Source organism: Aethalodelphis obliquidens, unplaced genomic scaffold (assembly GCF_003676395.1).
Source record: "Aethalodelphis obliquidens isolate GAN/ISIS:26980383/991018 unplaced genomic scaffold, ASM367639v1 scaffold3, whole genome shotgun sequence".
Lineage (NCBI taxonomy): Eukaryota > Metazoa > Chordata > Mammalia > Artiodactyla > Delphinidae > Aethalodelphis > Aethalodelphis obliquidens.
Window position 1 is genome coordinate 49,160,157 of NW_020837947.1, and position 27,559 is coordinate 49,187,715.

The 27,559-nt window shown below is 43.1% G+C and overlaps 3 protein-coding genes across 11 annotated transcripts in view; 2 read left to right on the plus strand and 1 right to left on the minus strand.

Moving 5' to 3' along the window:
• Positions 1-2,044, plus strand: part of AK9 (adenylate kinase 9) — a 119,342-nt gene extending 117,298 nt beyond the window's left edge. Inside the window, exons 39-40 of the mRNA XM_027088811.1 lie at positions 221-335; positions 748-2,044. Of these exons, the coding sequence (XP_026944612.1) occupies positions 221-335; positions 748-950 (318 nt within the window). The 3' untranslated portion in view covers positions 951-2,044. The remainder of the gene's footprint in view (positions 1-220; positions 336-747) is intronic.
• Positions 2,045-9,125: 7,081 nt separating this feature from the next.
• LOC113613086 (formin-like protein 5) lies at positions 9,126-9,913 on the minus strand. Its single transcript, XM_027093522.1, has 2 exons — positions 9,585-9,913; positions 9,126-9,488 (listed from the first exon to the last, which is right to left on the minus strand). Exons 1-2 carry the CDS (start codon positions 9,911-9,913, stop codon positions 9,335-9,337), a joined length of 483 nt encoding a protein of 160 aa, XP_026949323.1. The 3' UTR covers positions 9,126-9,334.
• On the plus strand, positions 9,762-25,858 carry ZBTB24 (zinc finger and BTB domain containing 24). 9 transcript variants are annotated; one of them, XR_003429158.1, is made up of 7 exons: positions 9,762-9,893; positions 10,553-11,536; positions 14,186-14,353; positions 14,858-14,936; positions 15,621-15,704; positions 23,346-23,427; positions 24,205-25,858. XR_003429158.1 is itself a non-coding variant. In XM_027088920.1 (7 exons), the coding sequence occupies exons 2-7, from the start codon at positions 10,582-10,584 to the stop codon at positions 24,923-24,925; spliced, it is 2,094 nt and encodes a 697-aa protein (XP_026944721.1). In that variant the 5' UTR covers positions 9,762-9,893; positions 10,553-10,581; the 3' UTR covers positions 24,926-25,858. The 9 variants fall into 9 exon arrangements, 6 of the variants coding, with proteins under 6 accessions (XP_026944721.1, XP_026944746.1, XP_026944733.1 ...); XR_003429151.1 differs by lacking the exon at positions 24,205-25,858 and adding an exon at positions 21,045-21,380 and having other exon boundaries at positions 14,853-14,936; positions 23,346-23,426; XM_027088920.1 differs by having other exon boundaries at positions 14,853-14,936.
• The last annotated feature ends 1,701 nt before the right edge of the window (positions 25,859-27,559 follow it).

Consider the following 27,559-nt stretch of genomic DNA (forward strand, 5'->3'; position numbering starts at 1 on the left):
CCTAGCTGGCGCTAAGCCACTTTGTAGTTTTTATTTTTCCTAATCAAATGTATTTTGTGTTTCTGTCCTGCTGGCTAAGAGTTCATTTAACTATCTTTGTAAGCTCCATCCTCAACCCCAGGAGGCTATCTGAGGCAAAGAATAACTAACCTCTTTATCTATTTGCCACAAGAAAATAAAACAAATTCAAATATACACATAATCCGTTCCCTACCTGCAGGGTATCGCAACTGCTCTAATTAAAGCCATGAATGCAGCAGGATGCTTAAAGCCCAAATTCCCCTTCTTAAGTGTACAGAGATCTGCGCTACTCTATATAGCATTTCATCTAAAAGGTATGTCTTTTATTTATTTTTTGCTAGAAATGATATGCTACTCAGAACTAATTTAATATTAATTGTAGTATAATGTAATAAATAGGATTGTTGAGTTGGGTTGGTCACTTGCATGGGGTGTGTGCGGTGTTGGTAGCAAATATTTTAGCAAAAATATCAAAACTGAGTTTCTAGTTTTTAAAGCAGGGGCTACGAGTAACCTAATCAGCACTCAATAATCCATTCCATATAGGAAGGTGAATAGAGACAATTATGATCTAAAATAGAATAATCCCCAAATCTTATTTGGGATTTGGATATCTTCTTGGCCATAGCTGTGCAACTCAATCACACACGAAGTTCTCCTTCTCTTTAATATAATGACTCACTAACCTAACAAAAAACATTCACAGTCCTGTGAAATTTTCTACAGCCTTTAATCCCAAAGGTTCTGAGTACACAAGAAAAAAATATAAGAAGAAGATGGAGCAGTTTATGGAGAGATGTGAACTCATTACATACCTGGGTGCCAAGATGACCAGAAAATACAAGGAACCTCAGTTTAGACCCATTGACTTCGATCATAAATTACAGACCTTTCTCTCTCTTAGAAATATAGACCCAGTCAATGGATAGAATGCTTGGGTAACTGCACCCAGAATCTTAAGAGTTACCTGAAAGGGATAAAAAGCAAATAGATTGAAAATCTGGCCCTCCCTGACGTACTTTTCCCTCCTGAGTGATACAACACGGCTGCGAGACTTCAAATGAATTCAGACCTCTGCCAGCCAGGAAGGAGTGCTCTTCTGTAAGCCTACGTTTTCATATAATTGTAAAGTTTATTGCTCTTTGCCTGAACTTTGAGGTTTTAACAAAAGTTATTCCATTTAGAATTCCATTTAGAATATTTAGGTAACTTATTTTACTTAATGAATCTACTGTTCATTTTCCTTTTTAATATTTTCAGCAGAAAAGTCAGTCTCTGTTAAATGTAAAGTCATTTATGCAGTAAATGTTAGAAAGCTTCAAGAAACAAAATTAACATGGATATAAATAAAATAGAAATATTGGTTACACTTTTAACATAGGGAGTTGTTGGTAAACTTCGTGAACCTAAAGATACTTTATCATTTTCCCAACAAAATAAATGGATTTTGAGGTAACTAAATGGCTGCTGCTTTACTTGATACATTATTCTGTAGTTAGAAATCGCCTGGATATTTGAGAAGGATGAAATCTGGAGTCTTTTCACATGACATTATCAAGAAGTATATGCTAGAGGAAAATTACTAAATTGAATTTGAATGAGATTTTAAAAATAAGATTATCAGTTTTTCAGCAGGACTATAAGAAATCTAGCATGTGAAATAGCAAGATTGTCTCTTTAAAAAAATGAAAGGTACAACCATTATCTTATTTAACCTTGGGTAAATCTCAGTTTCGACGAGGCTTTGTTTCTTAAACTCTAAAATGAATGATTTAGCTCTTTTTTCCCACCGTTATTGAGGTGTAATTGACAAATAAAATTATACATATTTAAACTTTACCACGTGATGATTTTGATATAGGTATACCTTGTGAAATATTTACCACAATCAAGTTAATTAATGCATCTATCACCTCACATCGTTACTTTGTGTGTGTGTCTGTGTAGTAAGAATGCTTAAGAATCACTGTTAGCAAATTTCAAGTATCATGACAATATTATTAACTACAGTTACCATGCTGTACATTAGATCCTCAGAATTTATTCATCTTATACCTGAAAGTTTGTACCCTTTGATCAATATCTCCTATCTATTTCTCCCCTCCCCTCAACCCTTAGCAACCACTCTTCCACTCTCTGCTTCTATGAGTATGACCTTTTTTTTTTTTTTAGATTCCACATATAAATGATACCATACAGTATTTGTCTTTCTCTGTCTGGCTTATTTCACTTAGCGTAATGCCCTTCAGATTCATTCACGTTGTCTCCGATACCTACAATTTCAACAACGTTAATTAAAAACTAGAAGCCTGTTTTATATATTTTTATATGATATATTTAATAATAAAACAAGTTTTAAACAAAAACTAGAAGCCTATTGTCAAAGTCAGGATAAACCCCAAAAGTCTTTGAAGAGTTACTGATATACCCATAGATGAATCATTATTTTTTCAGGAGACTGGGAGCTGTCAGTAGCTGCCAGGTTTTACCAGCAACGTAAGGCACCACTCACTCTTCTCTTCACAGTTCTTAGTACTGCTAATTTACCATCTTCCCACAGTGTTCTTAACGTGTCCACAGGCCTCCTCAGCCATTGTGTTTTCTTCTATGGGTATACGAAGTTTCCTTTAGCAATTAAACCCAAACTTTATTGCTTCAGCTCCCTCACCTTTATGAAGGGCAGTAGTCATGCAAAGTACCCCCAGGAATCTCTTGAGAGGTAGGGAGTATCTCACAGGCTCCAGAGCAAGTCCACACCCACTGGATATCTGCCATCTTCTGGGGACCTTGTTCTATAATATGGCTTCACTCTGAGAACTGTACAAACCCAAGGGAGTGAGAAATCTCACAGCTCATCCATCATTGTTCTGGAGCTGCTGAGTTCTGCACAGAAGTGGGATGAATGCTCCCTCTCTCCTAAGGAGGGAGAAACTTAATCCCTGAGCTGAGCAAGGGACCAAATGCCATGTGATTCTCCCTTTTCATCCCTGTCTCCACAGAGTGTCTTCCTTCAAGTAAATCTATTTAATAGAGTGTAGCAGGTAGGAGCATTGGGTAGGGAGTGGGGAATCAAATTTCCAGAGCAGCTTATAGCTCTGGACATTCCAGGTCCCTAACACTCGCATGCAAATTACAGTTCATTACATGTAGGACTCTATTTAGAATAACCACAGACAGGGCTACCATTCCAGGCTGTTTGCTGTGTGCTACTGGCTTTACATACAGTACCTTATTAAATTCTCACACATTGTATTAATACACACGAGAAGAGTTTCTTACCCAAGATCACATAAGTAGTAGAATCCAGATTCAGACCCTGATCAGACTGACTCCAGAGCCTTGCTCTTCCTTTACCACCTCCTACACTGTAAGTCCATCTCGGAAACCACCATAACCGTGGCAGTATTCCTAGGGCATTTCATTGGCCAGAGCCCTTTGGGCACTCGTGCAGGCATGTGCATGTGCGTGTGCATGTGCGTGTACTTTAGAATATAAAAATATTACAGAAGACACAGGAAAATTTTTTCTGTTGAACCCAAGACTCCCTAGCCCCACCCCCTACATGCATTCACACCCCACCTGTAATGGTTGCAAGTTGTGTTTTCTTTAGCAAGTTAGGTCAAGAGGTCTGTGTCCCTAGGAAGGGAGAATGACATTTCTCCAATGAGAAAGGAGAACATGCATCATTTAAAAACCTGTTATTAAAGTCTTTTGTTTAGAAATTATGCTTGCATATTATTATAAATAATCCATCAACTGGTGTCCTGAATACGATGAAAGAATATTCTGACTGGGTGTCCAGGGACCCTGAATGTCTTCGCTGAGTGAAGCAGTAAGAGAGTGAGTGGCCAGCCCTCGGTGCTCACTGGGGCTCACTACCCCCACGCTCAAGGCTGCCACCCGACCACTTCAGGAAGAGGCTGAGGCAATGCCCATCCAAGGGTCAGGGAGAGTGCTCAACCAGCCTGTGCCTCTTTCATAGCTTGTTTAGATGTCATATTTACTACAACTAAAAGAACATATAATTTCACCCAGGAAGGAGAGGTAGTGCCCATTTGACAGACCCTAAGACAAAAAGTAATATAATTACAGTCAGTGAAATACGGAAAAGTAGGCAAAGGATTTTGCACTTCCTTTCCAATTAACACTCAGATACATCAAGTGGATATACTATATCTGACCATTCCTATTGCTAGACTATGTACGGTTGTACTATATTTTAAAATGCTGTAATGAAACTTCCTTCACCATATTTGGGATTATTAGCCTGATATAAATTCTGGGAAACAAAAGTACAAGGTGAAAGGATATGAATTTAAAAAAACTAAGATGATGATGCTAAATGATAGTGATGAAAGTGGTGCTCTTGGGCACTCCTGGGAACACTGTGAATTGCTATTTGGAAGGCGGCTTAGTAACAGGAATTGAGACCCATAAGAATAAATGGGCGGAAAGCAGAACCTTGTTACTTTAACTTGAATTAATAGTGATATTGAACATTATTACATATGTTGGTCATCAGTTGCCTTTCTTCTTTTGTGAATTATTTTTTCATGCCCTTTGCTCTTACTCACTGGGTATTTTTAAATTGTTTTGCATGAATTCTTTATGTAATATACACAGTAAATAAGTCCTATTTTTTAGGTATCAAAGTAAGAGCTGTTCATCCTCCTCTTACGATATTGAATACTTTTCTAAGCTCTGGAAGTTCTTCTATCTTCAGAGATTTAATAAATATTCTATTTCGTTTTCTTCGTGTGTGTGTGTGTGTGTGTGTGTGTGTGTGTGTTTATATTTAATTCTTTAAGGCACCAAGAATTAATTTCAGAATATGTTGTGAGCTGTGGTTTTAAATTCTTCAAAACTCAAAGTAATAAATACTATGGTTTTTCAAAAACATTTTCAGTTTTATTATATATTTCATTTTATTCTCAGTGCATTTATTAAAAGTTTTCATAAATTCATTGGTGAAGGAGAAGGAGTTCAAGAACAGGGAAAAAAATGAGAGATATATTTTATATAGGTATGCCTCAGTCTCACTGTGGGTGATTTTTTTTGTTTTATCTTTTTTGGTCTTTGTGTTTTGCTTTTACAAATGAAGGCCTGAGTAGAGGTATATCTGCAAAGCCTGAGGTCCCTTAATTATGGGTGGTTCTGGGAATAATACTTAGAAGGGTAACATCTAAATTAAATGGACCTTTCAAAATTAATATTCTAACCAGGAGGTGAAAGTCATTCCAAGGCTTAAGGAACACATACATTCCCCAAACCTGTGAGCCAGGCATGTTGAAAACTGCTTAGCCTATACAGGCATGTGCATATTTACAAGGAACTCTCCCAGACTAGGGTAAGAGATAAAAATACAAACAGATACACACCACCCCTGTGTACAGGAGATATGGAGCCTAGAAACTGGAGCACTACTGAATTAGTGCTATAAAATCCCTATAAAGTGCTTTATAGTCCCTAGAAAATGCCCCATTGGCATTGAACATTGTCAGTTGCCTTTCTGTTCCCTTCAAATCCCTTTCAGTCATAATGAGCCTTGGACTATAGTTTCTTCCAGCTACAGTTACCAGTCAACTATCATAGCCTACAAAGATGTTTTCTGATGCCCTTCGTAACGGCAAAGGACTTTCACCAACTTTCAATTGCCAGCTGATCATGGCCCTCTCCTTCCTTCAAACTCCCGCCAAGTTCTCCATTGACTCAATCCACCCAGAAGCCAGTATGTGCTGGGCTCTGCTGATGAAGTCCTTGCAACCTCCCAGGGCCAAAGATGGAGACAAGGGTGGACAATGGATTTGGTGGAGAAAGAGAAAAACTCCCTCTTTATCTGTAAGTGATTTTACTTACAACAATTTATAGGCTATACCCTGATAACTCAAATATTAATATCTCAAATTCTTTTCTCACCTCTGAACTCCAGACTCTTATCTATAATTGCCTACTGTGTATCTTTACTTGGTTATCTAGTTGACATCTCAAATTCAATATGTCCACCCCATATTTGTTATCCACCCAACTTTTCTTCCTCCAGTTTTCCACCAGATCAGTTAATGGTAATACCGTATACTCAGTTGATTTGGCCTCATACCTAGGGATTAACCTTGATCACATTCTTTCCCTCACTCCCACATCCACTCTCTCAACAAGCCCTGTCAAAGAGAACTACCTCCAAAATATACCATGAGTCTGGACTTTTCTCATGTTTTGCACTGATTTCATCTAGTCTCTATACCTCTACTCATGTCCCTCTAGGATCTACTTTTCATCTAGTACCTGGATACTCTTAAAATACATAATCAGGTTCATCAGTCCCATTTTAGAATCTTCCAATGGCCCCCTATCTCAGTTAAAATAAAATCAAAATTCCTTACTCTTGGTATATGTTAATTTTATGTGTCAATTTGGAGGGTGTTTTGGATGAGATTAAAATGTAAACCAATGACCTCTGAGTAAGCAGATTGCCCTCCATAATGTCAGTGGGTCTTATGTAATCAGTTGAAGATGTGCATAGAACAAAAATACCAGCCTCCCGAAGCAAAAGAGAATCTTCTAGCAGCATACCTTCAGACTTCATCTACACCATCAGCTCTTCTGGGTCTTGAGCCTGCTGGCCTATACTGCAGATTTAAGACTTCCCAGCCCCCATAATCATATAAGCTAATTTCTTATAATAAATCTAAATCTCTATATATCCTATTGGTTCTGTTTCTCTGGATAACTCTGACTAATACAGCATAAAAGGCCTTGTAAGGGCCCTGCCTAACTTTTCAACATATTCTCCAATTCTTTTTTTATCTGTTCCTTCCTTCTTTTGTATTGACTAAGGACTTTTTAATTCCGTTTTCTCCTCTAAGGGTTTTGAAGTGCCTGCATTCTATTTATATCCATTGAGTGGTTACCACTATTCTTAACATGAATACTTACTCTAAAGGCAATCAATACCTCTATCCTTAAAACACTTAATACCAATCACCAGCTCCCATCTTAAATGCTATTTTTATTCAATATTTTAGATCTAGTCTACTTGTTTGCGATCCAAATTAGGCATTTTCTTTTCATAATCAGTGTTTGTTTAGATTTTTCATTTTTCGTCTCTCACCATTCCATCTTACAACTCAGACTTTCCTCCTAGCATTATTTTCCTTCCTAGGGTAGGGTTTGTTGACAGTCAGTGATTTCAGTTTTTGTTTGTCCAAAGAAACAAATTTTTTTTTGGCTGCATTGCGTGGCTTGTGGGATCTTAGTTTCCCAACCAGGGATTGAACCTGGGCCCTCGAAAGTGAAAGCACCAAGTCCTAACCACTGGACCACCAGGGACTTTCCCTCCAAAATTGTTTTCATTTTTCCCTTGTTCCTTATGATAATTTTATGGTATACGAAATAGAAATAGACAATCTGAATAGGCCTATATTGATAATGAAACTTAATAAATAATAACCTTCCAAAATAGAAAGCATCAGGCTCAGATGGGTTCACTGGTGATTCCACCAGACATTTAAAGAAGAAACTATGTCAGTTCTCTATATAGTCCCTTTCAGAAGACAGAAGCAGAGGGAATACTTCCTAGTTCATCCCATGAGGCCAACGTTACCCTAATACCAATACCTGACAAAGACATTACAAGAAAACTATGGACCAATATCTCTCATGAACATAGATGCAAAAATCCTCAACAATAATATTAGCAAATTGAATCCAACAAGTATAAAAAGAATTATACGTCACAACCAAGTGGAATTTATCCCAGATATGCAAGACTGGTTCAACATTCAAATATCAATTAATGTAGACCATCATATTAACAGGTTGAAGAGGAAAAATCACATGATCATATTAATAGATGCAGAAAAAGAATTTGACAAAATCCAACACCCGTTCATGATAAAAATTCTTGGTGAAATAGCACTAGAGAATTTCCTTACTTGATAAACAACATTTACAAAAATCCACAGCTTACATCATACCTAATTGTGAGAAACTAGATTTCCCATTAAGATCAGAAATAAGGCAAGGTTGTACCCTCTCACTACTCTTTTTCAATATCACACTGGAAGTCCTAGCTAATGCAGTAAGACAAGAAAAGAAGATAAAATGTATACTGATTGGGGAGGAGGAATTTTTTTTTCTTTTTTGTGGTACGCGGGCCTCTCACTGTTGTGGCCTCTCCCGTTGCGGAGCACAGGCTCCGGACGCACAGGCTCAGCGGCCATGGCTCACGGGCCCAGCTGCTCCGCGGTATGTGAGATCCTCCCGGACCGGGGCACGAACCCGTGGTCCCCTGCATTGGCAAGCGGACTCTCAACCACTGTGCCACCAGGGAAGCGCGGAATTTTTTTTTTATTCATAGATGACAATGACTATATAGAAAGTCCAAAAGAATCAACAACAACAACAAAACCTCCTGGAATTAATAGGTGATTACAGCATGATGGCAGGATATTAGGTTAATATATAAAAATCAATTGTTTTCATATATATTGGCAATGAACAAGTAGAAGTTGAAATTAAAAACACAATACCATTTATATTAGCACCCAAATAAAATAAGTACTAAGGTATAAATCTAACAAAATATGTAAAATATCTATATGAATAAAACTACAAAACTCTGATGAACGAAATCAAAGAACTAAAGAAATGGAGAGATATTCCATGTTCTGAGTGGGAAGATTCAATATTGTCAAGATGTTAGTTCTTCCCAACTTGATCTATATGTTCAATGCAATCCCAATCCCAATCTCAGTAAGTTGTCTTGTGGATATCTACAAATTGATTCTAAAGTTTATTTAGAGAGGCAAAAAAACACAGAATAGCCAGCACAATATTGAAGGAGAAGCCCAAAGTCAGAAGACTAACACTACCTGACTACAAGAGTATAAGCTACTGTAATTGTCTTGGGGAAAGAATAGATGAATAAATCAATGAAACAGAAAAAGGAGCCCAGAAATGGATCCTAAGCAGGGCAGTGACTTCGGTCTCTGGATGTGATCTGCATTTGGAAAGATCTCCTGTATTCCTGTGTATTGGAGGGAACAACACTGCAACTCAGGCTAGTTAGAAACCCTTAATAGTCTACTGAAGAAAGATGCTGAAAGTCTGAACAATAATGATCGTTTTAATGATAGTAGACATGAATTAAACAATTAAGCCCATTTCATACTTAATCTTGTTTACCCCACAGCCGCCCAGTGTTGGCACTGGTGTCAACTTCTCCATTTCACAAGTAAGGTAAACAAGGTTGACAGGATAAGTAACTTGATCAAGATCACTCAGTACCCAGATCTGTTTGACTGCAGCTCTCTCTTCAGGCCCTTGGACTCAGGCATTGGATGATGGTTTTGATGCTGATGTTGATGCTGATGATGACGACGATGACGGTGAACGTAAAGGCGCTTTCATTCATTCGGCACACATGAGAGACCTGAAAGCCGGCTTCAGCGTCCAGAAAGGAGAAAAGACTAAATTGATTAAGGTGTCAGTGAGCCACTAATAGGATATAAAACTTCCATAACTGCAGAGGACAACGCCACTACTGCCCTCTGCCCCCCACTCACCTCAAACACCAGACCTGCCAGGACTCCGTTGGCGGCGCCTCCGGGGACCTCAGGCTCTGCTCCACCCCGCCCCGCCCCCGGGCGCCTCCGCGCGCCACGTGGTCCGGCGTCCGCGCAGGCGGGTCCCGGCGCCGGCGCTTCCGTGTTGGCTGCGGCGACGGCGGCGGCGCAGGGGCGGAAGCCGCGCGGCCCGGAGACGGCAGAGGCTGGCCGGGCGGAGCTGGGGGCCTGGGCGGGCCCGGCGTGGGTGCGCCCGCCAGGCCCCGTGTGGGCCACCCGCGATTTGGACTCTGCAGGGCGTCCGGAGAGGTAGGTCCGCCACTGGCCATCCGTCGGTGGCGCGGCACCGCAGCCGTGTCGACCCCTCCCCAGCCGGCAGCTCGCGGGCCCGGCCCAAGAGGTCCAGGGTCGGAGGTAGGGGCCTCCCCCGCGGCCCGCTCCCAGCTCGGCGGGCTCCGGGGAATCGCGCGCCCTCAGCTCCCCGCACCGTCGGGCGCCAGCCTGGGCGGTCCGCGCCGCCTTTCCAGAGGGAGGCCGGATACGTTATTATTACTTCATTGCAGCTACCCCAATTCACTTTGTTTTTCTTCGCTCTTTCTATTTTTGTGTCACAGACAAAATGGCTAATAATATGTAAAATCGACGACACTGTAGTTTTCATTCTTCTATTTGTGCAACTATGGAAAGTTAGTGCAGGGAAGGACTTTAGAGATGGTTGAGCCCAATTCCTTCATTTTACAGAGCAGAAAACAGACCCTGAGAGGTCACGTGGATGTCGGAAGTTCACCCAGCTGGGTAATGGTACAATAGGAATGAGAACCCAAAGCTAAGTTTTTAAATAGTCTTTTAAAAGTGGTAAATGATGAAATTTAGCTAACAAAGTGAAGTGACTAGTAGGTTCCTTTGGGCTGGGATTAATCTTGTTAGAGAATGCCTCCTCCTTTTTAAACATTATTTTCTTATTTCAGGTTTAATCCTTCTTGGGCTTCTAAAGAAAATGGCAGAAACATCATCAGAGCCTTCTGGGCAGCTGGTTGTACACTCAGACACTCACAGTGACACCATCCTGGCCAGTTTCGAGGATCAGAGGAAGAAAGGCTTCCTCTGTGACATTACTTTAATCGTGGAGAATGTGCATTTCCGGGCCCACAAAGCCTTACTTGCTGCCAGTAGTGAATACTTCTCAATGATGTTTGCTGAAGAGGGGGAGATTGGCCAGTCCATTTATATGCTGGAAGGCATGGTTGCCGACACGTTTAGTATCCTGCTGGAATTTATCTACACGGGTTGTCTCCAGGCCAGTGAGAAAAGTACAGAACAAATCCTGGCTACTGCCCAGTTCTTAAAAGTCTATGACCTGGTAAAGGCTTACACAGACTTTCAAAATAATCATAGCTCCCCAAAGCCACCGACTTTGAACACAGCTGGCGCTCCAGTGGTTGTTATTTCTAATAAGAAAAATGATCATCCAAAGCGGAAACGGGGAAGACCAAGAAAAGTCAACAGTCTGCAGGAGGGGAAATCAGAACTGGCTGCAGAGGAAGAAATACAGCTGAGAGTGAACAATTCAGTTCAGAATAGACAAAACTTTGTGGTTAAAGAGGGAGACGATGGTGTACTGAATGAACAGATTCCAGCAAAAGAATTGGAAGAATCTGAGCCAGCTTGTGAGCCAGGTAGAGGGGAGGAAATGCCAGCTGAAAAAGATGAGAACTGTGATCCCAAGATCCAGGATGGGCAGGACAACCAGAATCGGTGCAGCAAGCGGAGGATTCGGAGGTCCGTCAAACTGAAAGATTATAAACTAGTTGGGGATGAAGACGACCAGGGTTCAGCCAAGAGGGTCTGTGGAAGGAGGAAGCGCCCCGGTGGCCCCGAGGCCCGTTGTAAAGACTGTGGCAAAGTGTTTAAGTATAATCACTTTTTAGCAATCCACCAGAGAAGCCACACGGGTAATTACTCTTTCACAGCTTATTGGAATATGTTTTGGAGAAGTAACAATAATAACAGCTTTCATTTATTGTGCAATGTCTATGTGATGGGCATTGTAATAAAGTATACATGTTATTGCATTGAATTCTCACAACAGTCCTGTGAGACAGTTAATATTGTGCAGATGCAAAGACTAAGTCTAGAAAGCTGAAGGTAACTTGACCAGGGCATCCGTGTAGCGACAGGTGGAAATTGAACCCAAGGAACCTGATTCCAGAACCTCTCTACTTATTTGAAGTTGTTGGTTCAAGGCTTGAATGTCCAGGAATCAAGCTGTAGCCAAAGTTAATATGCTTTATGATTCTTGAAGATTCCTCATCTTGACCATAGCTGTGTTTTTGCCCAGATCTGTCTGGACAGCTCTCTCACTCAGCCATCTAGCTGTAAATGCCTTTTCCTTTTTGGTCTCTCTAGCCCCGTACTGGCCAATAGCTCTTTTGTGAGTATGGAAATGTTCTATATCTATGCTGTCCATTTTGGTGGCCACTAGCCACTTGTGTATTTTGAGCACTTGACATGTGGTGAGTGTGACTAAAGAACTGAATATTTTATTTTATTTAATTTATTTATTTATTTTTTGCGGTACATGGGCCTCTCACTGTTGTGGCCTCTCCCGTTGCGGAGCACAGGCTTCGGACGCGCAGGCTCAGCGGCCATGGCTCACGGGCCCAGCCACTCCGCAGCATGTGGGATCCTCCCGGACCGGGGCATGAACCCGTGTCCCCTGCATCGGCAGGCGGACTCTCAACCACTGTGCCACCAGGGAAGCCCCTGAATATTTTATTTTAATTAATTTGAATAGCCACCATTCAGATGGTGGCTAGGCTGACAGTGCAGCCCTAGCCAGAAATCCCTCCTCCTTTGAGCTCTCTCTTAACGTACCTAACTCACTCTGCTTTGGGTCAGGCTGTAGTTATATACCTGTAATCTACCCCTCAACCTAATTGTAAGCATAAGTATAGGGTCTGGTACTTAAAACCTGTCATCCAGCAGCCTGCTGTCTTATGACCTGGCAGCATCCAGCAGTGTGGTTCTCAACCTGGCTGCATGTTTTAGTCTCCAAGGGAGCTTCTAAAACTACCAGGGCCTGGGTCCCAGCCCCAGAGCTTCTGATTTCATTGCCTGGAGTGTTGGTGTTTTTAAAAGCTCCCGGGAGATTTTAAGTACGGATAGACTGAGACCCTGAATTTTGGTTCTTTGAACACAATAGACCCTTGAGAAATATTTGTTGAACTGTGACAGAGGCTAGTTTAAGGAGTTAAATAGTTCTACGAGATTCATTAAGGAAAGCAGCATGTAGCATCTTCCCTTTTCCCAGTGGTTTCTGCAATTTTGCATTGAATCACTTTAGTGTGGGCCTCTTTTCTTCCATTTGAGTGGTTACCAGTAGATCCATACAGTCTGGAAAACCACCTTTTAGTTCCAGAAAAATTTCATGAATTATTTCATAGATGATTCCCCTCTGTTTACTCTGCTCTCTCTTTCTGGAACTCCTCCCATTTGGATGTTGAACCTCCTGGACTCATCCTCTAATTTTCTTATCTTTTGTCTCCTATCTTCCATCACTTTCTGCTCTACTTTTTGGGAGATTTCCACTTTATCTTTCAACTTTTATTGTTTTTCTATTTCTACTCTTATTTTTTTTTACTTCTAGGAGCCCTTTTGTTCTCTAAATTCTTTTTTTGTTTGTTTTTAGTTAGAATCCTCTGTGAGCCTGTTAATAACAACATTTACTTATTTTTTAATTTTTAATGCTTTCTTCACTTTGGGCAGTCTGTTTTCTGCAAGCTGCTTTTTCTCTTATCCGTTTTGGTATCTATTTCTACTACTAAAGACCTTCCTTGACTGTCTGGTGATTTTTTTTAATCATGTTCAATTACATGCAAGAATGGTTTGCTAAAAGATTTTTTTTAAATCATGTTTAATTACATGCAAGAATGGTTTGCTAAAAGCTACTGGCAACTCTGCAGATGTAGACAGGGCCTGCAGGCATCTTGCTGATACCCGGCATCACGTTTTCAGCTCTCTTACTGCCGGCCCTTCGCATTCCAGGAGAAGATGCTCCACCTCCCACCTGGGGGCTGTGGGCCTGGCTGTCTGCGTCTAGCGCAGGAGGGGGCAGAAGGCTGGGGGGAGTCTCATCCCAGATGTGAACTTTGACTTGCTCTCCCTGTCGTAGTGGCTCCACTGCGCTAGGAGACCTCTAACCCTGAGACCCCTAGTCCAGAGATCCTTCATCCGATTTACCCTCTTCAGAGAACAGTCTCCATCTTCTGCTGGGGAGAGGGTCAGTCTCCTGGTTACATGGAGTAGGAGACTGGACCTGGGGGGCCTAACTACCTTTGAAACGGACTGTCATTTATCCTCCCTCACCCCTATTTTCAGAGATAACAGATGCCACCAGTTCCTGACCTTGTGGAGGCTCTGTCTTAAATTAGGTTGTGTGTATCTCAGCGCTCCTCACCGCTGGTGTAGGACCCGTCTAGCTCCATCTTGCAAAATGTTATTGCTGATGTTGTCTCTCCTGTTCACTGTTGTTTTAATTTGGGAGGGGACAGAAGGATGTGCAGATTCTTACTTACATCATGTTTCTGGGGCTCTTATTCCAGGGGAGCGACCTTTCAAATGTAATGAGTGTGGAAAAGGCTTTGCCCAGAAGCACTCCCTGCAGGTCCACACCCGGATGCACACAGGCGAGCGGCCGTACACCTGCACCGTGTGCAGCAAGGCTCTCACCACCAAGCACTCGCTGCTGGAGCACATGAGCCTGCACTCAGGTAGCGGGCTTGCGCCGGGGAGCCAGCTGCCACCAGGTTCCCATTCCTGGGGTGGGCATTACCGTGATGTTAATGGTCTTTTCTCAGCCTCGTATCATTCCCCACATGATACCGTTGAAAGACAGAATTGTGCACCTGTCAGAGTGTAGTTTAGAGTTCTGCACAGCATCGAGCCTTAAACTAGGGTTTATAAACTGGCTGCCGGCAGTGCAGTGTGCAGTCATGACTTGTTTAAGCACCAGAGTTTAGAATTATTTTACTTTGGATGCCTTTGCGGGGGAACTTGAATTCTCCAGTTCTGCCCCGGTCTCCATCACTCCCTGTTGCCTTACATGCTTTTGCACATTTATGTAACTGTGGTAGACTCTGAAGGCATTTAGGTTTGTAGACAAGTCACTTGTGTTATTTGTAGAAAATGGGGATCTGGGCCCACTGTGATACTTACCTTATTAGTGAGCATTCCAGTTCTTTATAGTTTTTTGCGTGTTTTGTTTGGCAGGACAGAAGTCTTTTACATGTGATCAGTGTGGAAAATATTTCAGCCAGAAAAGACAACTAAAGAGCCATTACCGAGTTCATACAGGTACAATACAGTGAGAGAAAATTTGGATTGGCTGGGGGAGAAACGCAAATACAAATTGTTTCCGAAACAGTAGGTTCCTATTGTAGAAGATAAATGAGTTTTTAGGGAAATAGTTCTTAAAAAGCAATCTAAATTAGGTGTCCTTGGGTTACTCTCTGCTACCTTGTGATTTATATTAAATTTTTATATTGCAGTTTCGGTGCCACACGCAGAAACCCTGCAAAATTGGTATTGTTCAAGGCACCAGTTGACTAAGAGGGCACCAGTCAATTAGCTGTTAGTGGTGCCTGGACAGAGGTGTCACCACCCCATAGCCGTCAGTCCAGGCTCTCTGCAGCCTGACTCCACCTATTGTCCTTTTTTCTTTCCTGCCAACTGATAATAAATGGAGGGGGGATTGGGAGCATCATTTGAGATCGGTTGGCCACAGTGACACCAGTGCGTTGAGGGAAAAAGGAGATAACACTTAGGGAGACTGGAAGGGTCCCACCTCTGATGGGGAAGCAGTGAGTCGAGATGCCTAGGAAACTATTAACTGTTACCAAATTTAATTTTAAAATTGTTGTGTTATTAAAGCACCATATTTAAAGTGATTATTTTTCAGGGAAGTGCTTTAACACAAATCACTGAAGAAATGCAGGGACAGCATATATGCACTGACACTTTTTTTATTGTTGCGACAAGGCCACTCATTACCGGAATGTAACCACTGCCGCCGCAAATTCATGGATGTGTCTCAGCTAAAGAAACATCTGCGGACACACACAGGTAAAAGTCCATCTCACCCTGTCTTTCTAGTGTGCTTTATGTTTTTAGGGGAGCGAGAAATGAAGTACTGGGAGTCCCCTCTTCAGACTGTGTTTTTGTAAATTGTGTGGGAATTTTATAAGTAGGTCCCATAAAAAGCCCAGGCAGAATGCTGTCACACGATCCTGTGGGGACATCACATGTCTGTAGGTTAGCAAAATGGAGCATACTTACTGAGCATTGTTCATAAATGAAACCTCATGTAATACCACAAAATAGTACAAGTCTGAATCAGGTTGCGTGTTTAAATTTTAATTTACCTCAGCATTGAAGATTATCAAGATAAACTTTTTAGAAAACGAAGCAGACACTAAGGCAGCACAGGCACTGAGGATTTTTCCGCTTTCTCTCCTAGAACCAGTACTTAGAACTTAAGCATCACCACCTCCAGAAAAATCAGCTTCCAGGTTGAAGAGGAGGCAGGATCAATTAGGGCAGGTCAAATTCTTTCATTTAAGATCAGAAAAGTAAAAATGTGGGCCTTTTAGAACTTTGGGTAAGAAGCATTTCTTAAAAAGAAACATTTCTTAAAAAGAAACCTGTTAGTTTTTCTAAGAAAAGCTTCCTATTCTAGATTGATGGTTTAATGATTCTGTTAAATTGTCTACCAACATTATATATCAGATTGCTTTATGTTGCTTTGGATATTTTTTTGAAAACACAATTTTTCTCAAAGTCATTTACTTTCTTAAATATCTCATAAGGTATGAGTTTTATGAAAATGGATCTCTATACAGTCTTTCTACAGACATCATTAGTAGGTTCTGTGAAATTTAATTCATCCACTTAACACATATTTACTGAACAGTACCAGGCACTGGGTACCAGGCCCTGTTGTGGGCCCTGAGGATACAGCACTGCCTGAGATGGACAGAGCCCCTGCTCTTGAGGGGTTAACATTCAAACAGGAGACAAAGAACAAGCGAGTGAGTAACCTGTTAGGTGGGGATAAGTGCTCTGAAGGACTAAACGTAGGGGCAGGAGGCAGGAGGGGGAGCTGCCCTTTGACATGGGGGCTTGTCTGGGAAGGCCTTGCTGATGAGGTACCATCTTAGATGGAGATCTGCTGCTGTGGGGAGTGAGTGAGCCATCGTGTCTACCCCGGAGAAGAGCGTCCTAGGCAGAGCCGGGGCGGTGGGAGTAGGAGTGTGTAGTGTGGGTGGACATCAGAGGCTGCTGGAGCCCGTGTGACACGGGGTTCCTGGCCTGGCTGTGTGCTTCGACCCCCTGAGAAGCTTTTAAAAAGACAAAGCCTGGTCCCACCCCCAGAGATTCTGATCGAAGTGACTGGGGATGAGGCCTTGGAATTGGCATTTTTAAAAGCTCCCCAGGTTTTCTGTGCGCTTAGGCCCAAGAACTTCTGAAGGCACAGTAAAGACTTTGGATTTTATTCTGAACGGGATGGCTTTACTGCGAGGAGTGACATGATGTAACAGAGAATTTTAATAGGATCACAGCAGCCGCCGGTGTGGGGTGAGGCAGGGGCGGAGGCGCCCGTAGGAGGGTGGAAAGACCCATTAGGAGGTGGTGCCGGACAGGGGCTTGGCGCAGGGCTTCGTGCAGGGCGGCAGTGGTGGGGAGGCGGTGAGTGGCCCAGCGCCAGATGTATTCTGAAGGAAGACTCCCGTGATGGGCCCGTGATTGGATATGGGGGTGAGCGGAGGGGAGGCGGAAGCAGCCGGAAGGGTGAGAACCCGGGGAAGACGGAGGGACAAATGGAGAGTTAGACTTTAGACACATGGGGCGTGAGACGTCTGTTTGGCACCCCGGTGCATGAGCGGAGGAGACGGCTGGGTATCTGTGCCCGAGCTCAGGGGGCACCGCGAGCAGCGGTCGAGATTCCCGTGCTTACACACAGGCCTGTAGGCAGCTTATGGGGCTGTGAAGAGAACCCCCGCGGGAGGGCGGAGGTGGAGGAGAGCCAAGCTGTCTCGGTTACGTGGCGCAGTGCCCGGGGTGAGACGTTTCATCTTCTGATCATAAGGTGTCAGTGAGGCTTCTGGTCTTTCTGAGGAGAACCAGGCCTTGAACTGGGGGTGAAAGCACGAGTCCTCTTTCCAGGATCCCAGCAAACTCTGCTCCACCCACTACCCTGAGGAGCAGAAGAGAGAAGTGGAGGATGCGATGGGTGGGAGAGGAGATGACAGGGACTCTGTAAAGTTTTTGTCTGACTGAGAGATAAGAGGTCAAACCCGTCAAAAGATTGGGCTCTTGGAAGCAGAGACTGTGACCCTTCTGTCCTTAGCCTGGAGAATATGCACAATATTGGTGTTGAAAAGAGTTGGGGTGCCGCTTGCCTGCTCCCCGGGCAGAGAGGAAGGTTTGGGAGAGGCTGCTTGGCAGAGCTGGCTCTCAGCCTCCATGGACAGTGGTGAGGACAGCCGCCAGCAGGGCAGGCGGGTCCTGCCGAGAGGGCCACACCCATGGGAAAACCAAGACTCTCTTCTCTTAGCTCTTTAAGTGCAAACTCTCTCTGGGTTAGATATCCTTTGCCAAGCACAAAAAAATCAGAGATAAACAAGAGGTGCTTTCTTCCCTAGAGGGCATGTTCAGTGGCGGGGGTGGGGGGGATGGATGCAATTTGAAAGGGAAGCAAGGTGACAGGCAGTGCCAACGAGGTCGCTGCAGCTCAGTTCTTTCCCCATACCTGGAGCTGGTCAGGCTTTCAGGAACTGAGCCAAGCCATGCCAAGCAAAGGAGTGTGTTCACTTAACAAAGGGACTGCACCTCTCTGTTGTCTGCAGTACCGCCTTCCTGACATCACTGTACCTGCAAACCAAGTTAGTGATCCCAAGATTGCTTGGTGAGCTGGGAGCAAGTTCAGAGAATTAGCCCAGGTCATGGAGAAGCCTGGTGCATGGCCTCTGACCGCAGTAGAGTCCCAGCCCTCCAGTGTCCCTGTCCCTTGTGTGGTGTTAGGTAAACACTGATCCTCCCCTGTGGGCTCCCACTACTCCCAGGTAGATCCCCTGCCTGTGACACAGTTAACTGAGCCACAGCTTTCATTCACAGCCTCATTTTGTTGGATTGGATATGAAGCTTCCTAAATCTCAGCCATGTTTTCAGACTATCCTTTAATGTTGCTCATCCCCAACTTTGAGAGACCTGGGGGTCCCTCAGTGTAACATACCTTTCCAGAGTTTACATGTGATCTAGTAAGAACCTCAGTACAGTGTGATACGAGCCCCAGTAGAGGTGTGAACATAGGGACAGAAGTGTTTCACTTTCCCTGGGAAGGTCTGGGAAAGCGTCCCAGAGGAAGGACCTGAGTCTTGAAGCCAGAGTAAGTGCTAGACAGACAGAGGAAGCTGGAAGAGGTGTTTCCAGACAGGAACAGGATGCGTGGGGTTGACGATGTGAGAGGCTGGCATCCGAGGGCCGTAGTGAGGAATTCCACGGTGAACAGCTAGAGTGAGATTGCTGACAAGGGGCAGGCCCCTGGTGAAGCGGGGGGTGGTCTTTGGGCAGAGAGGAGGCATATTTTGGTTCGTGCATTGAAAAGGACTCAGGCAGCCCAAGGAGGATGGTCAGAGAGGGGAGGTCCTGGGGATGAGCCAGTTACCAGGCTCTGGGGAAGAAAGATGAAGGCCTTCAAGTTAAGAGAGTGGACAGAAGAGATATACTTACGAGATTTTTAGTCTGGGAAAAAAAGAGTCACTGCATATGTGACGAAGTGTTAATAGCCCAAATATGGGAACATGAGTGCCCAGGAGAAAACTGGGCAGGGGGACCTGAAAGGCATATCACAGAAAAAGACATAGGAATGGCCAGTAGACGTCTGAAACGATGTTAACTGCATTAATTGTCAGAGAAAAAGAAATGTGCATTTCTTTTGGCCCATTAGATTGACAAATATGTGAGGCAATGGGCATCTTTAAGTTCTGTTGATGGGAAAGGAATTTGGGAACTTCCTGGAAAGAACTTTGGCAATGTGAATCAAAAGGTAAGCTGTCCAGTTGGGAAAAGATGTTTGCATAAGGATGTTCAACGTAAGCAGGATTGTTTATAATATCACAGGCTTAAAAGTGACCTAAATGTCCCTCAGTAAGGGATTAGTTAGGTAAATTTTGGACAAGATACATAGTGGAACACAAAACACCATTTTAAAATGTCTGTTTGTTTGTTTTTAACCATTTTTTTAAGATGAATTTTCCATTCCCATTTGACGTTACAGACCAGCATGCACTGGCCAATCTCATGGTGTACATGGTATATCACCTGTGTGTGTGCACAGAGACGCCTGTAAAGGTTTCATCACAGTGTGAGGTGGCAGTCTACAGGGGAATTCTGAGTGTTTTTTGTACACTTTGTGCTTTTCAGTATTATTTGAGGTTTCTACAGTGAACGTTGTTGATTTGTGAAGAAAACGAAAGCAGCTGTTTGAGGAATTTAAATGTACAGAACTAGATTGCCAGTCGAATGTGCACTCGGAGCAGCCTGGACTGTCGGGCCTGGCTGGGTCAGGGGCTGGATGCTGCTGCGTTAACCAAGATGGTCACGTGGGTTTTAGCCAATGGGGTAGGAAACCCGGCCATGCTACCCAACAAGCCCGCAGGAGTCGGTACCCTCTGGAGCTGGGATGGGGATTCACAGGTCGTCAGAGTGGGGTGGGATGAGTGGCATGCACAGCTGAGGAGAGGGTCTGGAAGGAAAACTTCTGAGTTACTTAAATATTTCTGTCAGCATCCCCCTGGGTGAAACCTGCACTCGTGTCTCTGCCCTGTCCTTTCATTGCCATTGTCTGATCCTCCTGTAACCAACTCCCTTCTGGCCCCGCTGCCACCCAGGCCCTGTCACCTCACCTTTTCTCTTTCCTCTCTGTCTGCTTCCTGCACCTCCTGGTCCAGGCCTCAGCACTGTGGCTTAGACTGTTACACAGATTCCTACAGCCGCCCCTACCCACCGTCCCCACATATATTTTCTTAGTACTTTGTCCTGTCTGTCTTCTGCTAAAAACGTCCAGAAGTTCCACGGGTCCTCTGCCTGGAATTTACGGCTCTTCGTGGCCTGGCCTCACCTTTTAGGTCCCACGCTCGTCAGAGTGAATCCTCATCCCTCTTTGTCCTCCCTGTGGTCATTTCCGACACCCGCTGTTTGGTCATTCTGCTTATCCTAGTACCTGAATGGGGCCTCTCTCCAGTCCAGCCAGCTCCTGCCTTGTCCTCACGCGTCCTGTCCGCAGAATTGTTGATACCACTCATTTGAGTGTTCAGTCAGCTGCAGCCCTGCCGCTGTACTTGATTACCACATGTATCTTTTTGAGGCTGTGATCCTGTCTTTTGTTTCCTTTTTGTTTCTCAGCTCCGTGCTTTGTTGAGGGTCTGCCCATCCTTGTAGAGCTGAGGCAAAGGAAGAAGGAATGTGTCGGTGAACCGGAGGCAGTGGAGCCATGTAACCATTACCAGAACAAGTTAGGAACCAGAGGAGTAGGAAGACTTTCCCCAGATTCACGTTGGCTAGGAAAATTTGCCTTCTTACTGTGCTCGAGGATGTTTCTGGAAAGAGTTTCCAGTATTGAAAACATTTGCCAACAAAATTCCTGAGGTGTTGCAACCCCAGATGGAATTGAATGATAACGTGAACATTGTTGTATGTGCTCCCCACACAGAACTTTACAGTGACAGGTGGACAGAGCAGGTACTCAGTCTTGGAATTGGGAGAGGGAGAAAAACCGAGATCAGAATAGAACGCAGCTCTGGTTGGAAAGCTGTGGAAAGAATGACAGTGGCCTGGTTTTAACCTTTGGAGTGGTAAGAGTTACTGCTGCAAAGACGCAGACTCACCCAAATTGTCATAAGCGTCCTCTGCCTAGACTGAACTTGGGGAAACATCTCACCTGAATTTTCTAGTAGATGCTGTGAAAGGGAAGCTACCTGACCATCCCCCACTTCACTCATCCCTTGTTATATAGTTAAGTGGGATTTTTCTTTTTTCTTTTTCTTCTTTTTTTTTTCAAATTCATAGTTCCCTTGCCTGCATTAGGATCACTTAGTTGCATTTCTGGAGGGCATGGCAGTCTGTCATTGTATGTGCAGTGTATAAACTAGCGCTAAATAAATGCTGTTGAAGGCTTATTAAAATTGTCAGGGACTTCCCTGGTGGCTCAGTGGTTAAGAATCCGCCTGCCAGTGCAGGGGACACGGGTTCGATCCCTGGTCCAGGAAGATCCCACATGCCGCAGAGCAGCTAAGCCCGTTTGCCACAACTACTGAGCCTGCGCTCTAGAGCCCGTGTTCCACAACAAGAGAAGCCACCGCAATGAGAGGTCCATGCACCGCAATGAAAAGTAGGCCCCTCTCGCCGCAACTAGAAAAAGCCTGTGTGCAATAACGAAGACCCAATGCGGCCGTAAATAAATAAATAGATAGATAAATAAATCTATTTCTTAAAAAAAAAATTGCCAGACCCCACTAGGGGTCCAGAGCAGTCACGACATCTTATGTGGGCCTCAGTTCCCACTCTGTGAAATTCATTTACTCAACAAGGATTTCTGGAACAGTGTGCGAGGCCCAGTTCTAGGCACTGGGGTCCTAGGAGTAGGCAGACTCACAGATCATCCTACATAAGACTGGGAGAGAGAGGTATAATAAATAACATACAGTATATAAGGTGGCGATAGCATTGTGGGAAAACTGACTTGGGAAGTGGACCAAGACATGCTGGGGCAGTGCTTTGGGTGGTGATAAAGGCTCACTGGTAGTGTGACACTTGAGCAGAGACTTGAAGGCAGTGTGGGGAGTGAACCACACTGGGAGACCCTGGGGGAGACATGCCAGGGAGAGGGAGGGGATGATGAGTGCGAGGGCCCTGAGCGTGGCTTGCTTGGGGTGTGGTGTTCAGGGCCTCTCCAGGGGCTGTGTGATGAGCAGGGGAGAGTACCTGGTGAGGTTAGGCAGGTTTGGGGTGAGGAGTGGCAGCGGGTGGACAGATCTGTCAGAGCTGTGATTCCTTGTAGGCCCAGGGCTTTGGCTTTTATCTCTGGATGGGATGGGGAGCCATTAGAGCACTTGCAGCAGAGCGTGATAGGATCTGACTGTGTAAAGGGTCACTCCAGTTGCCTCATTCATTGTGGACGACAGGGAAGCAGAGCAGAAGTGGGCAAACTCACAAGGAGGCTGCTGCAGGGAGGTGATGGCAGCCTGGGCCAGGGGTGGCAGTGGAGGTGATGAGAAGTGGTCAGGTTCTGGATACACTGGGAATGTAGATATAAATGTGGATAATCCACAAGTCACCCTGGTACTCAGGGGCCCTTGGGAAGGTCAAGCAGTAAAGTGTGGGAGTGTAAGTTACCTAAGGGTGGACTGTACAGGAGCGAATGTGTGTCCTTTGTAGAATCACTTACCCCCTTGTTTCAGTGTTTAAGTGTTTGAGGGAAGGAACCGTACCCACTTTCTCTGTATCCTCCTGGCATCTAGGACACAGTGCTCAGGTATGTAGTAGGTGCTCGCTAAGTGCTTCATTCATTCACTCATGCTTACTGAGGGTTCAAGAGCTGACCCGAACACGTGCCTTTGTTCTTTTTTATATTGTGAAACTATGGGGTGGCTTTTGCTTTTTGTTTTATTTTGGATGTATATTTCTGAACGCTTTCCCCTTTTTTAGGTGAGAAGCCATTTACTTGTGAAATCTGTGGCAAATCTTTCACAGCAAAGAGTTCTCTTCAGACCCACATCAGGATCCATCGGTAAAGTTTTGCAGATCCTTTTCTCACACGGAGTCCTCATCCAACCCTGGCGTTCAGTGGGGTGACATACAGTCCCTATATAGTCCTTTTCCCCAAATTATTACTCTAGTAGAAGTTCCTGGGCAGTTTATTATTTTGTTTTACCTTTTCAATAAAGAAATTCCTCACTTAGGCCAAATCAGGAAAACTGATTCTGGCCAGCAAAAGTTTGCGTTATTGATGGCATTTCTTAAATTTTGATTTATCTTCAGTCAAAACTAAATATTTAATATTTTCTGAATAAATTATTTGTTCATACAACTTATTTCCAGATTTGATTTAGTAGTTCTTCTAACACAGATAATTAGGGGCTACTCAAATTTTTAATATTGAAATCAATCATATATATTTATTTGGCTTCTAGAATCTAAAAATTGGCTGTGAGAGCTAAAAACAAAAAAGAACTTGGTGTGTAATTTATTACTATTTACCTTCTTATCTGAAATACACACTGTGGAATCATCAAATTTTATCATATCTGACCCAGCATCACAGCCCCATCTACCACCTGTCCTCAAACACCCCTCCCTGCCATTCTTTTTTTTTTTCTTAAGATTAGAAACTGAAGTCCATGGCAGGCGTGACTTGGTCCAAGTACTTAAGTTAGTAAGAGAACCCATGACTTATGCTTCCCAGTCAGGTTGATTTTCCTCTCTTCTTGACTGCTTCTCCCTAAATGATCAGGAAGTGATAAACATATCTTCCTGTTTTTAAAATGAAATGTATATTTTCTCGTAGAGGAGAAAAGCCATATTCCTGTACCGTGTGTGGCAAATCCTTCTCTGACTCGAGTGCCAAGAGGAGACACTGCATTCTGCACACGGGCAAAAAGCCTTTCTCCTGCCCTGAGTGTAACTTACAGTTTGCTCGCTTAGACAACTTGAAGGCTCACTTAAAAATTCATAGCAAAGAGAAACACGCGTCCGATGCCAGCAGCGTTTCCGGCAATAATAATGCTGAAGAGGTCAGGAATATTCTTCAGCTGCAGCCCTATCAACTCTCTACCTCCGGAGAGCAGGAAATTCAGCTTCTTGTAACTGATTCTGTACATAACATCAACTTCATGCCTGGTCCTAGCCAAGGAATCAGCATCGTCACTGCAGAGAGTTCCCAGAACATGACGGCAGACCAGGCTGCTAACCTCACCCTGCTCACGCAGCAGCCAGAGCAACTGCAGAACTTAATTCTTTCAGCTCAACAGGAGCAAACAGAACACATTCAAAGCCTCAATATGATTGAAAGCCAGATGGAACCCTCACAGACCGAGCCAGTGCACGTCATCACACTTTCCAAGGAAACTCTGGAACATCTTCACGCCCATCAAGAGCAAACAGGGGAGCTCCATTTAGCAAGCGCTTCAGATCCGGCTCAGCACCTACAGCTGACACAGGAGCCTGCTCCACCACCACCCGCCCACCAGGTGCCCCAGTCCACGCCGCTCAGCCAGGAGCAGAGCTGACCCGAACACGTGCCTGACTGCTCCGTCGGCCTCTTCTCCGTCAGCCCGCTGTGACTGGATTGTGTGCTTGAAGTCAGGCTTTCTGCAACGCTCACTTACAGATTCTTACAGAGATGTGGTAGCTCACTGAGCCAGCCGATAGTGTCCATCCAAGAGGCAAGATGTGTATGTCGTGTCTTATATCTAATACTGATTTGGATTTAGCATTTCAATATTGATGAATGGTTTTCATTTTCATTTACTACATCTCTTAAAGACTTGTGTAACTTTTCTTTGGGGGCATTGCATGAAACTTTTCTGTGAGTATTAAATGTTCACAGCCATAGTCATGGTCTTACTGACTTTTCCAGTTATATTTTTTATTTTTTAGAACGAAGAAAATCATATGTTGTATTGGGTACAATGGTTCGTTGTCCCTTCCCCCTTAGGCAACACAATTGCCACTACAAGACAAGTTGGGGCCGAATATGACAGATTACAACTTTGGGGACTCTGTCCTTTTAATAACTTCCAATCCCCTAAGACAGAGTAATTTCTCAAGGTTTAATCTCTGTGTGGTACAGTGGGCTCATCATGTCGTGTTTAAGATAGAGTCAAAGACAACATGACCTAAATGTCTATTTTAACTCAACATTCACAAAACAAGAAAGCCAAAAGAATAGGATTATTTTTTTAAATTCTAAACTCGACTTTTCTGAGAAACACAGATTTACATGTTTTTTTAAAAGCAGGTTGTTAAAAATTTAATTTAAAAGGCTAATGAAAGTATGAAATTGGATCAAGATATTCACCCCAAATAAATTCTGAATTTTTGTCAGCTTTGATATTTGATCTCCATGGTGACGTTAAAGCTTTCTTAATTATCCTGGAATATAAAATTCAGTGTAATTTATGTTAAATATACTCTACTGGATTCTAATTGATCTCTGAAAATGTTGATCTATGTATTGTGTCTGATAACTTTTTAGATAGGAACTTATAATCTATTTTTATTGCAAAGTAGGTTAAATCTCACAAAATAGACACACAATTTTTAAAAGTAAATTCTCCCAATCTTAAAATTAATTTTGAGCCTCAGAGACTTAGTAGCCAGCGTGTGTCTGTAGTTGTGTGATTTTAAATAATCGTCAGAAGATTAAATTATGTTTGGGTTACGTTTTTTCCAGCTCAGCCTATGTTATTGAATACGCTGACCACTTTCTCTCAAGTAAACTGGTAGAAGATTTTTGAGAAAAGGTGGGCACTAGTGTATGTTAATTAACATAATGCTGGTGGAGAGTAGGGGTAATCGCCCCTAAAATTAACAGGATCTTCATGTCAGTCACTCTTTGTTTTAGAGATCTTTGATTTCCACCTGAGTCAAATAAGCGTTGGGAGGTTAAAGTAATATAGAATTGTTAAGGTTCGAGAGAAGATGAAAGCAGTTTTCTAACATATCTAGCAAAGTATATTTTATTGTATATAATTCAGAAATTCATAAATGATTTATATGTGTCAACCAAGGTATGTTATATTAGGCCTGACTAGAGATATAATTTTTACAAATACACTTATGCCCTAAATATTATTTCAGGTTCTTGACTTTAGTCATTTAAACTATTTACCTTAACCTTATTGTTGAAGTGCAGTGTTTTTACCAGCTTTTCAAAGCCTACTGGCCCACATTTTCTCCAGGAAATATATAGTATTAAAGCAGATAAATGCTTAACTACTCACTCTGGGTAGCCGGATAATTATTCAGGAAGTATGGTCATATGACTGTTTACAAGTCAAGTTTAACTAGCTTTATGACAGTCTGCCTCTGTGCTTAGATAAATGTAACGTGAGCCACATGTGTAATTTAAAATTTTCTAGTAGCCACGTTAAAAACATAAAAAGAAAATGAGATTAATTTTAATAAAATCGCTTATTTAATCCAACATGTGCCAAATATTTCAACATGTAAATATTCAATATTAAAATATAATAATATTTGACATTCATTTTTTCATACTACGTCTTCAAAATCTGGTGTGTATTTTACATTTACTGCACACTCAGTTTGGACGCTAATGTTCATGGGGCACACTTGATCTGTTTTTAGGATTTATACAATTTACAGTTGAAAACCTAGATTCACATATTCAAGTAGTTTCAGACATAATTTTTTCCCCAATAACTGAAACAAGTATCAGTTTTAAAATTTATATTAGAATTAATTAAAAATAAAACCTAGCTCCTCAGTCACACTAGCCACATTGTGAGCACTTGGTAGCCACAGGTGGCTAGGGGCTCCTGTGGCACAGGCCTACCCATCTCTAGCGTGAGAGCCAGTCCCAGCCATAAAAATCTCTTCTGGAAGAGTTCTGGGTTATCTGACCAGCTGTCAAAGGGAAGTGAGAAAAGGAAAGCTTTATAAATCAAGCCTCTCTTCTGTGTCCCAAATACACATTCTGCCCCTTTGAAGGAAATCCTCAATTTTACGGTTTCATTGGCTTTTTTGTTTGTTTGTTTTGGCCACGCCGTGCTGCATGCGGGATCTTAGTTCCCCGACGAGGGATCAAACCTGTGCCCCCTGCATTGGGAGTATGGAGTCTTAACCGCCAGGGTGGCATCCTCAATTTTAAAGTTCGGTGACTTCACCCAAAGGAAATG

What these genes read in the sequence shown, in the direction of transcription:
- LOC113613086 (XM_027093522.1), bottom strand. Translation starts at nt 9,913, where the DNA reads ATGGCCAGTGGCGGACCTACCTCTCCGGACGCCCTGCAGAGTCCAAAT. An exon ending in TGGCAGGTCTGGTGTTTGAG is followed by an intron (nt 9,489 to 9,584) that starts GTGAGTGGGGGG and finishes TAATCAATTTAG; the next exon opens with TCTTTTCTCCTTTCTGGACG.
- ZBTB24 (XM_027088920.1), top strand. Translation starts at nt 10,582, where the DNA reads ATGGCAGAAACATCATCAGAGCCTTCTGGGCAGCTGGTTGTACACTCA. An exon ending in ACATCTGCGGACACACACAG is followed by an intron (nt 15,705 to 23,345) that starts GTAAAAGTCCAT and finishes CCCCTTTTTTAG; the next exon opens with GTGAGAAGCCATTTACTTGT. An exon ending in ACCCACATCAGGATCCATCG is followed by an intron (nt 23,428 to 24,204) that starts GTAAAGTTTTGC and finishes ATTTTCTCGTAG; the next exon opens with AGGAGAAAAGCCATATTCCT.